This window comes from Lithobates pipiens, unplaced genomic scaffold, assembly GCF_037356315.1.
Source record: "Lithobates pipiens isolate NorthernLeopardFrog02 unplaced genomic scaffold, aLitPip1_a1.2 Scaffold_18, whole genome shotgun sequence".
NCBI lineage: Eukaryota > Metazoa > Chordata > Amphibia > Anura > Ranidae > Lithobates > Lithobates pipiens.
The window spans coordinates 128,607,095-128,621,347 of record NW_027507758.1 but is presented as its reverse complement, the minus strand read 5'-3'; the positions used below and the strand labels follow the sequence as shown (position 1 = coordinate 128,621,347).

Sequence of the window (14,253 nt, the reverse complement as noted above, 5' to 3'; positions counted from 1 at the left end):
AATTTTAATCAACCATTAAAAATGTAGTAGTTTACGTAAAACCGCATTGGGCTTTTGCATTTGTTTTGTTATTGCTATAAATTGTTTCTCCCTTTAACAGAAAATGCGATAGGAGCGGGTACAGACAGCAGCAGTAATATAGGTTTTGACTCTTCTGATGATAAAACTGTCCAGCCATCCAAAATAAGGAAACTCAGGTACAGCACTCTTCAATTCTACTTTTTTTTTATGTTTACTCTTGTGTCATGTGATCATTCTAAAAGAGTGATATCGATGTGTGCTGTTCTCCTGTTTTTATAGCCCTATTCAAGAAAACAGCCCAGAACATTCCAAAATGGCCCCTTCACCTTCATGCAGCATTTTTCCTACAAAGAGTTCAGAGATTGTCGAGGATGTCGAATTGGAGAATGCTGAGCATCTCCTGGCAGCTTGTAAACTCTCAGAGACGTTAGCGGGCACCGCATTGGATATTGAAGATCCCTGGGGTGTAAAAACACAGCCATTCATACTATTGGAAGAAAATCAGCCAGAAGTTCATGCCCCAGGTAAGCTTTTTTTCTACCCTTGTCATCTTTGAAGGGCTGAAAAAGTTTTCTTCTGTTCAAGTCTATGCTAGAAAAGTGGTGTTTCTTGCTGTATATCAAACCTCTCTAAAATATAAAGCATGTGATTTAAACATGTTAGGAAATGCACTTTAAAGCACAACTACGCTGCGCCGGAGTACCACAAACCAAAAGCACTATTGAATTATTTAACCACTTCCCGCCCAGCCTATAGCAGAATGACGGCCGAGAAGTGGTTCTGTTATCCTGACTGGGTGTCATATGACTTTTTTTTTTTTTTTTTTTTTTTTTTTTTTGCTCTAACACTTCTGGTGAAAGTCACTACTCTGGATATCCCCACCTTGCGCTATCTACTGTAAGCCCTGACCACCATCAACCTACTGGGCAGGCTTTTCCACTCCATCTCTGATGGCAATTTGCAACTAGCCTTGGATACCTCCTGGTATATCGATTATTCAAATGTTCATTGGTAGCTATTTCAGACGATTGAGTATTTTCCTAGAGTTCCCCTTTAATTGCTGGTATTTTTAAATAGCGATTTAATATATGAACCTATGTCTGCTTGCTATGGAAGCATCAATTTTAGTACAGCTCTTGCTGAACCTCTTTGCAGCAAATAAAGACTTTTTTAGCTCTTAAGTCGCCAAACACAAAAAGCCTCCCACACTGCACAAACGTGTGCTCTTGATTTGCCATTTTTCTGATACTGAAAGTGACTGGATTACTTTTCTTCTGTTCCAGTAGTTTTTTATTGAATGTAACAAGTGTAGTGGAGCACTACACAGAATAAGATGCAACCAATAACAAAGGAACAATACGGGCAAATGGAAATGAAAACCTAAGAGGTACAGGAAATTCATATTCACATGGCCCAATTGGCTGTTGTGAAAAAAATGTGCCCTGAGAGATCAGGTGGATATGGACAGGTGCTGTCGACGCTCATACAAGGCACTCAGCAATTGCCTAAAGTAAAGGACAGATGATCATCTCTAGACACAAGCTACTTGCCTCCAGGGGGCATGATCTGTCTTAACCACAGATGATTAATTCAGAACACCAGCAGACAGCTGTGGCTGCTGTTAACCCATCATTGCTTTGTACAGGCTTCACACCCATGGCTGTCTGCATCCACCTGGAGTCCCAGGTACAGTTTTTCGCAACATATGTTCTGCACCCTGACCAACTTGGCCATGTAAATGAGGTGCGAGTTCCTTTTTATATATTTTTTTTTTTTTAATGAAACATTACAAAACTTAGGATCTTGGCCATAGAATATGGGTTATGAAACCATTGCCAGGTATTTGGACACTGGTCGGCAAAGCTGTAAGGACAGCTCTAGCATATGCCTCCCAGTCCTACGAAGCCTCTGTTTTTTTCATTGTCTTTTTAGGTGAACAGACATCTTCTCAATGCCATTTTTTTCTTCTAACTCTTCACTCTAGATTCGTAGCTGCTACATAACCACTGCGGCTTCCCCTTTTCAGCTTTTCCAGGATCAGTTGACCCCTCAGCTGAGCCTTAGGGGGCTGTTATCGGCCCACATCAGGAAGAAGGTGTAAGGCCGACTTGTAAAATCACGTGGTGTAATACCCTGTTAGCCATATAATTTTTTTATTTACCTGTAAAATCCTTTTCTTGGGGTACATTAGATTAAACAGTAATGTACCCTAATCTTTGTTACTTTCTTTATTACTTGCTACAAAATTGAGGCTTGCTGGCAGTTGGAGGGGTTTATGCTAGGTCTTTGCAGCTTTTTTCACCATTGTCCAGTCACTTGAAGGTAACTAACTCATGGTTGAAAACAGTGGTCTCCAAACTGTGTCGGGTACCATGTGTGGCCCTTTGCTTTTATATGGCCCTTGTGGCACTATTCCTCTCATGCACACCAACAATGGAGCACCATTCCTCCCACTGACATTAACCATGGGGCACTTTTCTTCCCATTGATACCAATGATGGGACACTAATACCCCCTGCTGACACCACAGCAATGAAGCAATATTCCTCCGACTGAAATTGATTGTGGGGCACTATTCCCATTTATTCCAATTATGGGGTAGGCTTCCTTCTACTGACACCAAAGATGAGGCCACTGATGCCACAACATTTATATATATTTTTTCTCACTGGCCACAGTCCGACACCCCCCCCCCCCCCCCTAAGGTTTGAAGGACTGTAAACTGGCCCTTTTGTTTATAAAGTTTAGAAACCCCTGGTTGAAGACTTAGATTGTGTCCTATAATGTAATACAAGAAAAGGATCTTGCATAAAATCCTTTTATACCTCCCTCCCACTACAGTTGTAGTATGCAGATGCCAAATGCTTATTTATATATAGTGCAATAAACTTGTAATTGGTGTTCATCACTGATAAAGGCTAGTTGTGCCAATAAATTAGTAAGGAGCTAGAGGGGGATAAAAAGGGCATAAGAGGAGCTAGAATAGAAGTGTTGAGTATAAGAAAGGGTACCAGGGATGGAAGAAAAAGGAACTTGCCCAGGAAGGCCGACCCCCAAGACCACACTATTCCACGACTTGGTAAATGGTCAGCAATGTCCAGGCAAAGTCATAACCTATAATACAATTTCCCTTTAATCTATCTTATAGTTTTACTTTTTTTTTTTTTTTTTTTTTTTTTTTTTACCTTCTCTTTAGAACAAGTAGTGGTTGAAAATGCCTGGGATGACAACTTGATTACCTGCCTTCTGTCAGAATTGCCCACACCACTAAGTTCTCTGAGCAACTACCATCAATGGCCAACAAACACTCCATCCTTCAAGGCTAAAATGGAGGCAAAGCTGGGTAAGGCAGACTGTGTAATATTACCCGTCTGAACAATACACCGTTATCCTCACACAATTAGCGGTATTGGTCACAAATGTTTGATTTGTAATGCCGCCACTACTCTTTTAGGATCCCAGTCATTTCACGTTGATCATTTGCTTGGAGAAGGGGCTTTTGCACACGTTTATCAAGCTTCTATATTGGGTACACAAACCCAACACAATCCTAAAGTTATCCTTAAGGTAATTTTCAACCTTTTAATAAAAAAGATGTGGCCATTGTATAGAGATTTGGAATAAATATGCTTTTTATTTTTCTTGGACACAGGTACAAAAGCCTGCAAAGCCCTGGGAGTTCTACATTGGTACACAGATTTCACAACGGATTAGTCCAGCGCTAAGACATCTCTTCATCAGTTTCCACTCTGCACATATATTCCAGAATGGAAGTGTATTGGTTGGAGATCTCTACAGCTATGGGTCCCTTTTGGTAAGACCAAGGCTGCCTCTTAGATGTTTTTTTTGCATGTGTCTTTAACATTTTAGTTGAGCTCCATTACTAGGTGAACATAAATCCCTGGCAGTCTTGTCAACAAATAATAAACACTCAGCAGAACACTTTTTTGTTCAGTCTACTGTCTGCAATGGATGATCTGGTGCATGATTGCCTAATCTGTGCAGAGATTAGTATTTTGTGATCGGGTGATATGAAATATTGCATGTAAATGCTGTATTCTTACTTTCAGCCAGCACTTGAAGCTTTAGACTCCCTTTTACATGATTTTTGGTTTTTCTTTTATTAAAAAAAAAAGGATAGAGGGGGAAGAATAAAAGATAAAGGAGGGGGGGGGGGGCACTCCTATTTGCACTCATGAGGAGAGCAGGTTATTTGTATTCACCTGTGGTCTTGAAACATGCTGAAATGGTTTGGCAATAAATCTTACATACGTCATAATGTTTGTGTATCCAAAGTTGTTGAGGTGGTGAATTGGGGTTTTTCTAGTAATTCTATTCTTCTATTTTGTTGATAACATGCACATATTTTTACAAGCCTTTTTTTTATTTTTATTTTTTTGACTGTCTTAATTTGATTACGTTTGTGCTATGTATGTGAGTATTATAATGCCGCTTTCTATACTAGTTAGTTGTTTATAATGTAATAGTAATGCCTTTTGGATTTTTTGAAACAATGGCTCACTGTCCTGTTAATTCATACACTCATTTTGCTTGCTCTAGAATGCTATTAACCTCTACAAGAAATTGACAGAAAAGGTGATGCCTGTGCCATTAGTCATGTATTTTGCCATCAATATCCTATACATAGTGGAACAGCTACATAACATTGGCATCGTCCATGGTGATATAAAACCTGATAACTTTGCTCTTGGTGAAAAGTAAGTTTTCTGATTTTATTTATTTTTTTCCCATTTATTAGATTATACAAAACTGTTGAAAAAGAACATGGCAATGATTGTATGAACACACATTTCTTCACTGACTTAATGCAGTCCTGATTAGGACCTACAGAAATGCAGCTCCCTTTGCCTCCACAAGGTGTCAGTCTGGTTATTGTTTGTGGAGAAATCACTGATTTGGAAGTGTTTGAGTTTTGTTTTAAAGCAATCCATTTTGTTGCCTAGATTTTTATTTATTTATTTTTTTACTGCTTTTAAACATAAACCGTTGGGGGGAAAAAAAAAAACCCTTCTAGATGCATAATCAATGAGCCAGTACTATGCTCAATCATTTTCCTAGCTGCCTCCATCTTACAATCGATGAATCAGTACTATGCTCAATATTGTGGCTTGTAAGCTCTTCTTACCAGGGCCCTCTTAATCCTCGTGTATTTTATGGTATTATAACTGTATTGTCTCCTTTTTATATTGTAAAGCGCTGAGTAAACCGTTGGCGCTATATAAATTCTGTATTATTATAATAATATGCTCAAACCATTTCCTAGGTGCCTCCATCTTTCTCTGGCAATGCAAGTGCTTAGAGATCTAGACGAGGGCTGATGTTGTGGAACTGGCATATTACTTAGTGTTTAGTCTATTAAAGTTGCATGTTTTAAGGAAAGGAGAGGTGCATATTAAACCGTGAGATAAGGGGTGCATTGAAACTGATCACAGGATAATAAAGGCACTGCTGCGTAACGGGTTGGTTTACCTTTTTAATAAGAAAATTTTAAAAAATCCATACATGTTACAGCTGTCTGTACAACCATGGCCAAAAGGATTGATAACACAAATCTAAATTTTCACAAAGTCTTCTGCTTCAGTTTTTTATGATGGCAATTTGCATATACAGTACTTCAGAATGTTATGAAGAGTGATAAACTGAATTTCAAAGGCCCTCTTTGCCATGAAAATGAACTGAATCCCATGAAAAACATTTCCACTGCATTTGTGAAGAAAGCTTCATGGTGCCAAAGAAAGCCCTGCAAGCGCCAGGATTGTCTCCTAGTTGATTCAGCTGTGGGAAAGGGGCACCACCAGTGCATGGGATAGGGGCACCTCCAGTGCAGAGCTTGCTCAAGACAAGAATGGCAGCATGCCTGTGTGAGTGCATCTGCAGGCACAATGAGGTGAAGACTTTCGGAGAATGTCCTGGTGTCAAGAAGGGCAGCAAAGGAGACCCTTCTCTTTGGGAAAAACATCAGGGACAGACTGATATTCTGCAAAAAGTACAGGGATTAGACTGCTGAGGACTGGGGTGAAGTCCTTTTCTCTGAATCTCCTTTCCGTTTTTTTTTTTTTTTATTTAATTTTTTTTGGGGGGGGGGGGGGGCCCTGGAAAAAACCTTGCCTGGAGAATAAAATGTGAGTGTTACCATCAGTCCTGTGTCATGCCACTGGTAGAGCATCCTGAGATGTTCATTTGTGGGGTTGCTTCTCAGCCAAGGGAGTGGGCTCACTTTTATAATTTTTGCCTAAGAACACAGCCATGAATAAAGAATGGTACAAAAACATCCTCTGAGAGCAACTTCTCCCATTTGAGAACTTGCGGTCGATCCTCAAGAGGCGGGTGAACAAAAAAAAAAAAAAAAAAAAAAACCCCACCAATTCTGACAAACTCTCATATGCATGAATGGGCTGCCATCAGTAATGATGTGGCCCAGAAGTTGATTGACAGCATGCCAGGGCAAATTGCAGAGATCTTGGAAAAAGGACTGCAAATATTGACTCTTTGCATAAGCTTAAAGTGGACCTTCAGTTATTTTTTTTCATCTTTCCATCTATTATATCTTGTACCGTTGTTTTAACTTTGGATAGTAAAACATTTTTTTTCTGCCAGTAAATACCTTATACAGCCCACTTCCTTTTTTCTTTTTCTGGTGAAAAGCCTATGCTTATGACATTATGTACAGCTCTCTCTTTAACTCTCCTGACAGTTTGCTAGGAAGGGAGGGGGATGAGTCATAACAGGGCCAATGAGAGCTTCAGAGTTTAATGTGGGCGTCTGTGTAAATCCAGGCAGTGAATAGGCAGCAGCTTCAGCTGCCCACACTTCAAATGGCTGCAGCCAGACTCAGTGGAGGGAGATTTCTACAGCATATTTGGCAAGTACAGAATCACAGTATAAATAAAATAATATGCAAAGTGGTTGGAGGGAAGCTTCAGAATGTTTTTATTAGAAATTGTGTGAGCAGACTGCAGTTCCTCTTTAATGTAATTGTAAACAAAAGCTTTTGAAACCTGAAATGCTTGTAATTATACTTCAGTATATCATAGTAACATCTGATGATAAAAAAAAGATCTAAAACCACTGAAGCAGCAGACTTTGTGAAAATTAATATTTGTGTCTTTCTCAAAACTTTTGGCCATGGTTGTACGTTAAAATACTATCGGCCGTTTTTAAAAATGATCCTTAATTTTAAATCTGCTTCCACTGTGGGCTCCCTCTCTGTCCTGCGGTTTGGAGGCACAGTTCCAACACCTCACAATTAAGTACTCAGGCATGAAATGCTTGCCTAACCACACATGCTGCCTGCTGTCTCTCACTTGCAGAATACTGAGCTCAGTTGCTGCCACGAAAGCAGACTGCACATGTGTGGTTGGGCAAGCTGTGCTGTTGTAGCTGAGATGCTGGGGCCAGGCATCCAACAGTCAGTTCGTCCCGCCATCTAGGTAGGACAGAGAGGGGGAACCCACAGCAGAAGCGGCTTCAAAGTTGAGGATCATTTTTATTTTCAATACTTCTTTATTTGAATAATACAGGACAATATGGTGAGGTCAGAAAAGAATATGTGCAATGCAAGTGAGCATTTTACGCCAGAGATAATCAAAGGTATTGCATATAAAAAGCATAGTTGGTAATTTTTAAAGAACTACCCCTTTTTTTTAAGTGCTTTTCGCAAACAAAATGGTTAGTTTAAAACCGTGTAGGATGGTACAAAAAAGGGTTTCCTTAAATCAACACTCTAGGCCCCCATGCTGCTTTATTGATCAATATTTTCCAGAATGGTTGCATTTTGTAAGCTCTACAAATCCACTTTAATCCTTCGACAGGATATGAGAATATAAGAGGGATTTTCATAATCTAGAATGCATTAATGATTATCATTTGTCATTTCTGAAAGACCCAGCAGGGGACACCTTGCCTCATGCTTCACTGTCTCCTGATTGTAGCCTACTGTATAAAATAAGATTCCACCCTTTCCTGGAAGAGCTTATTGTAACAGTCTCAGTTGCTTTTCAGGATTGCTCTTTGTTCAGGCCTCTTCTGTTGCCACTTTTAATCAGGTGCTTCAAGCCACTCCCTGAATTCCTTTTGAGCCCTTCCTTGACCCATATTGTAGATGGGTCTGTTGGCATTTGTTTGCTGTGTTGCACACCCTTCGTTTGGACTGGACAGCTCAGTGGCATATGACTTAAATCTAGTGATCGGCCGATTATCGGTGCGGCCGATATTCACTTTTTTAGAAGTATTGGTCAAAAAAACTGAGCGATATTGCCAATTTATTGCTTCAAGAGGTTTTACTGGGGTGCTGCATTACCCCTCTACCGTTCTTGGTGTACATAACCGGACACAGGCCCCAGGAATGTTGCATTCATATCACCCGACGCCTGAGATATGCAGTACCGGGCACTTGGGAAGAAGTTTTTGTTTTCTTGCATGTATTTGACTTTGGTCTTCTAGACCCCAGATTTCTCCATAAAGAGTACCCGTCTCGCTGCCTATTGCAGTCACAAGTTTACATTCCTTGTGACCGCAATAAAAGTGATCAAAAAATAAAACGACAGTATAAAAAAGAATTAAAATAAAATGCCCCCATTTTTCCACGCAAAGGCAAAGTTTGTCGCCATAAAGCCCCTTTTGTTAAAACCCCAGGCATTCCGAAGAGCACCTCTGCCTAATAAAAAATAAATAAAAAACCATCAACCCTAATATTAAACAAGTATTTTTTTTATTAAATATCCACACCCCTGGGCTCCCTACTATGTTTGCTTTCTATAAAACTGAGGCTTCAAAAACACGCACAAGAGGGGCGCAAACACCTTATTCGTTACCGTTGATACATTTATTTTAACATGCAAGATAAATGGATACTCGCAGGTGGATAAAAACGATGAGCCTTCACAAAAGCTTCAACTGAACGCAGTGTAACTGTCATAGGACCAAACCTGATAGAATTGCTAATGGGTTCTGGGGGACAGACCCCCCTTTCTTCAGAGCTGTCCCCCAAAAAGCGCTAACTGTTTGGTCCCATGACTGGTACACTGCATTCGACTGAAGCTTTTGTGAATCATGCTTATTGTTTTTGTTCACCTGTTAGTATCCATTTATCTTGTGTGTTGAAATACATTTATCAATGGTAATTCAGGATGTTTGCGCCCTCCTGTCTATATTTTTTGCAGTGTTTTGAAGATTTCCCAGTCTGAGGAGGGCTGCATCCTAGAAAGGCATTGCGCATGATGGCACTTGTGAAGTGAAAACCCCTGGATTTAGCATTGGGGTATTTTATGGAGTGCAAACTGAAGCTTGCTGGAAGTATGGGGGGATTATATAGGGCTGTCCTTGTGGCTTTGTTTGCCAATATTCATAACTTGAAGGCAGCTTCGTAACCCAATGTTCTATTAACGTGTCCTGTAATGTACTCCAGGAAAAGGGTTTTACTCATAAGAGGAAAATCCAAGGTTTCCTCACAATTCTTATAGATACAGAGATGAATTGAGGCGTCTTGTAATATGCTTTTTACTGTTTATGTAAATACTTTAGGTTGCATAATCTGGGCAAAGATTTACTTTAAGCTATAAATGGGAAATATATTCTTTCTATGTGTGCGCTCTCTATTGTGTAAATGTATAGCACTATACATATCTTACAATACAATTTTCTGTGATTCCCAGCTTTATAGATCATGAGTCTTGTTCGCTGGATCTGGTATCACATGGACTTTCTCTCATTGATTTGGGTCAGAGCATAGATATGACCCTCTTCCCAAAAGGAACAGCTTTCAAAGCAAAGTGTGAAACCTCAGGATTTCAATGTGTGGAAATGTTGACCAATAAGCCCTGGAACTATCAGGTAAGCGTGCAATGAAACCTGTAGTCAGAATGAGTGGTGCTGCCATTCATTGATCAGCAAATACTGTCAGCCTGTTTTTTTTTTTTTAACATCTTATACATTTTTTAAGGTTGAAGCTGACCTTGGGGTGTAGGAGGCTTCCTTGTTGGGTTATCCGGGAGACCCAGAGGATTCTGCTATTAGACTGCCTTTCTTTAGGGCCAGTTCACACCATAGAAACAGTCCGGATGCATTCCAGTTGCTTTTCTGCATGCATGTTTTTCAGTGTGTGTTTTTGATGCAGTCCAGTGCATTTTATTCCCTCTTTTTTTTTTTTCTTAACTTTAAGGAGGTGTGTTGCAGCGCATTTTCGATGCGTTTTACAGTGTTCCCGTACAGAAATAAATGCAGCATGTTCTACTTTTTCTTGGAACTGCAAGCACTAGTGTGAACTATGCCATTGAAAGCCATATGACCTATTTTCTATCTCAGGGGTTGACAAATTTGCTTGGAATCTAGGAGCCAGCTAAAAAAGTTAGGAGCCAGGTCCGTGACGGCGATCTGGACCTGTCCCTGGCCTGACATGGAGACGAGTGAGGGGAAGATAGCCCCCAGCCCCCCACATATGAGATCACCTCTCATTGGACACACCGCTCGAGTGCTAAATGGCCGCTGTGATTGGTCATTTAGCATGATCTGTGATTGGCTGTATCCAAGGGACACGGCCAACACAGAACTTCCCCGATGCTCGCCCATGGCGGCGTGCAGAGGGGAAGTAAACAGGAGGATGTCTAGGGACGCCCTCCCGGCAATTGATGTCCGCGCTGTAGACATCTTTCGTCTATAGCGCGGGCACGAAGTGGTTAACAAAAGAATGTGACTATTATTTCCGACATATTCCCGCTCATTTACTGCCATTTCCCTGCTAAGGGTTCGATCAGGTCCGCCTGAAAAACTGACAGGTGAACCTGATCAGACAGCCCTTGTGAAAGGGGTCAAGCAGGGAGGATTACAAATAATATTTTTTTTTTTCCTTAATTAAAATAATTTTTTTTTTTTTACTTTTTACAAAAAAAAAAAAATTACAAATTTTATATATATATATATATATATATATATATTATAATGAGAAGCCATTTACCAGCCACCACACTCACCGTTGGGCAAAAAACAGGCAGGGGAGCTTCACTCCATTAGGAATTAGCATTATTGGAATAGGGTGTAATTTCTACATCCACCGCAAGATGGCGCCAGACTACCGAAAGATTTTAGAAGGCCGCAAAGCCGCGGCCTCAATTACTGGCCGGCGCGGCCCGATGGAATTGCGCGGCGGAGTTCGGGGTCCAAATGGAGACAGGATACCCCAGCAGCGTTGCCCCAGTCGCCAGGACACGAAATCTAGGCGCAAATGCGACCTGGCAACCGGGGGTTTGTCGAGCCCTGTTCTATCTGTTTTTGATGCAGAAAAAAACGCACTGGACTGCATATGGTGTGAACTGGCCCTAAAAGTAATTCTAAAGGCAGAAGGTTTTTTTATCTTGATGCATTCTATACATTAAGATAAACCTTCAGTGTGCAGCAGCCCCCCAGTACTTACCTGTGCCCCCTCTCAAGCCAGCGATATGCACGACTGCCTTGATCTTCGGACTCCCCTTCCTGATTAGCTGAGACACAGCAGTGGCTATATTGGCTTCCGCTGCTGTCAGTCAGTCAGTTAGCCAATCAGAAGAGGGGGCGGGGCTGAACAGCAGCTCCGTGTCTAAATGGACACAGGGAGCTACAGCTTGGATTGGGTGCCCTGTGGGGGTACAAGACAGGAGGGACGTGCTAGGAGCACAGAAGAGGAACCCAACAAGAGGAGGCTCCAGGCTGCCCTGTGTAAAACCCAACTGCACAGAGCAGGTACGTATAACAAAAACAAAGACTTTAGTATCACTTTAAGTCTTCCTCTTCTTTCTGTCTGTTTTGCTTGCAGAAATCTATCTTCCAGACTAACACCATGTGTAGTCCATTATTTTTTTTCAGCTCATGAGTTTTTGTATTTTTTTTTTTTTTTTCCCCACAGCTGTCCTTAGCTCAGTCAGCATACCATACTGACTTGCAAGCCTGCCATCAACTTTTAGCTGTGTGCTAGATCTTACTGTGAACTAGAGCAGCCTTTTTCAACCAGGGTGTCTTCAGGAGTGCCTTGGCAAAATGCCTAGAAATTGCTCAAAAATTGTATATAAGCCAGTGGGCAGATCAAGCCTGTCTATTAGTTACATAAAGTCACCAGTTTTCATTGTGCACCATTACAACCTTCCAGCCACCGACATCCTAACAGCCAATTACATCATCGGTTGATGAGGAGGATGTTGGACACTTGCATAGCATATTTGTTTTCCCCTTTCCTGCCCCTCTCCATCAGCTCTGGGGTCGCATTAGCTGAGTGAGGGAGAAGAAAAACATTGGAATACTAGTCAGTACCAGTGTGCAAAGGTGTGTTTGCTTTGGAAGAATGATCACTATTTTATTGTCCCTAGATGCAGAAGGTGTTGTGTCACGATTTGTTTAATGGTGGGAATATGACGTCAAGGGGCCTGGTTAAAGCTTTTTTTTTTTTGCTCACTGATTGGGGGATTGTTCTTTAAAAAAAAAAAAATTGTCCTGTATCACTTTGTCACATGCCTGATGAAGGGGTCCTGTGTGGCTCCGAAACGTTGCAACCTGCTGTAATGGTGTGATTGCTGATTAAAGCCCATTCCGGTGATCCTTGGTGTGCCGGTGACATTCTTTTGCTCTGACTTAACATGGTTCCAGCCAGTGGTCACTTCAGCACCCACATATATGCACAGCCATTTCTACAGGAATGTGTGTGCTGGGGATAGTGTGTTTGGATGCTTCGGAAGAATAATCTCCTTGGTGTCCTACGTGTGTAGCCGTTGCTGCATTATGTAAAACTTGAATGGTGTGCCTCGAGATTGTGCAGCATTTTAAAGGGTGCCTTGACTGAAAGGTTGAAAAACCCTGAACTAGAAGAACAGGAGGAGATGATACTCATTGCTGAGTCTGCTCCATAATGCACACAGGTTTCTCTCCATCAGCGAGCCTACCCCAACCTCTGGCTGTATACTGGATGTTGCTGTGCATTCTCTCCTATTTCTCTGGCCTACTTTATAGAAACATATCCTGATTTGTAGGTTATTCTGATCTTCTTCTTTGCTAGACTTTGATTCATTAACAGCAAAAATAAGGCTGCTTATGAAAGTAGTCTACTCTAGTCAAATTTCAGCAATGAGTTCTTAATGTACACGGGACGTTTTTACAACCTCTCCTGAACGATTTAACTTGACAAATAAAAACCCACATTTTAAACACCCATTTTGCCGTGTTTACAAAAAAAAAAATTTTTTTTACTTTTTTTTTTTTCAAAATGGTCAAAAATGAGAGAGCCTGTAAAAGAAACGCGGCTAAACTCCAGTACCGCGTTTAGCGCCGGAAACATTGGCGTCTGAACTTTTTTTTCAGCTTTAAAGAAAAGCCTCTAAACACAACTGCCTAAAAATGACATCACATGTAGACATAAGATAACATTAGATGAGTTCGGGGGGAGCTGAAAAAAGCAGCCAACTGCCTCCGTTTTACCAGCAGCCCAATTGACCAAGCCTATTTTTCACACTTGTTTTACAATTTTTTGAATTTTTTTGGGTTAGAAAATTACTTGGAACCCCCAAACATTTAAAAAAAATAAATAAGAAAACAGTAATGTTGGCCCAATTGTTTTCTGTATTGTGAAAAATAATCATAAGCCGAGTAAATTGATACCCAATGTGTCATGCTTCAAAGTTGCGCTCGCAGAATGGCGACAACCTTTTACACTTAATCTCTGTAGGCGATGTTTATAATTTTTTACAGGTTACCAGTTTTGAGTTACAGTGGAGGTCTAGTACTAGAATTATTGCTCTGTCTAGAGATCGCAGCGATGCCTCACGTGTGTGGTTTTAACACCGTTTTCATATGTGGGCGAGACTTGCGTGTGCTTCTGCGCACGAGCATGGAGGAATGGGGCGCTTTCAATTTATTTTTTTCTTCTTTATTTTACTTTTTTTTTTTATTTTTACATTCCTTTAAAAAAAAAAAAAAAAAAAAATGTTTGGATCACTTTTATTCCTATTACAAGAAATATAAACCTCCGATCTAACATTTACACAAAAAGCAATTTTGAGTGGTTGTGTGTTTTTTTATTTTTTTATAGTCCTTTTAAGGCCGGAGGATGGAAGTGACGTTTTGACGTCGCTCCTATCCTCCAAGGGCATAGAGTTGAGTGGGGGCCATCATTCTCTCACTCGACTTCCTGCCCATCAGAGGAAAACATCATATCTTCTCCACTGCTACCGATGGATCTGGTAAGTGGCAGAGATG

The 14,253-nt window shown here is 40.8% G+C and overlaps 1 protein-coding gene across 1 annotated transcript in view; it reads left to right on the top strand.

Moving 5' to 3' along the window:
- The window catches only part of BUB1 (BUB1 mitotic checkpoint serine/threonine kinase), a 62,858-nt gene that overhangs the window by 43,311 nt on the left and 5,294 nt on the right, over positions 1 to 14,253 (top strand). Inside the window, exons 17-23 of the mRNA XM_077486108.1 lie at positions 101 to 197; positions 301 to 545; positions 3,218 to 3,364; positions 3,476 to 3,588; positions 3,674 to 3,835; positions 4,582 to 4,739; positions 9,696 to 9,873. Coding sequence (XP_077342234.1) covers positions 101 to 197; positions 301 to 545; positions 3,218 to 3,364; positions 3,476 to 3,588; positions 3,674 to 3,835; positions 4,582 to 4,739; positions 9,696 to 9,873 — 1,100 coding nt within the window. The remainder of the gene's footprint in view (positions 1 to 100; positions 198 to 300; positions 546 to 3,217; positions 3,365 to 3,475; positions 3,589 to 3,673; positions 3,836 to 4,581; positions 4,740 to 9,695; positions 9,874 to 14,253) is intronic.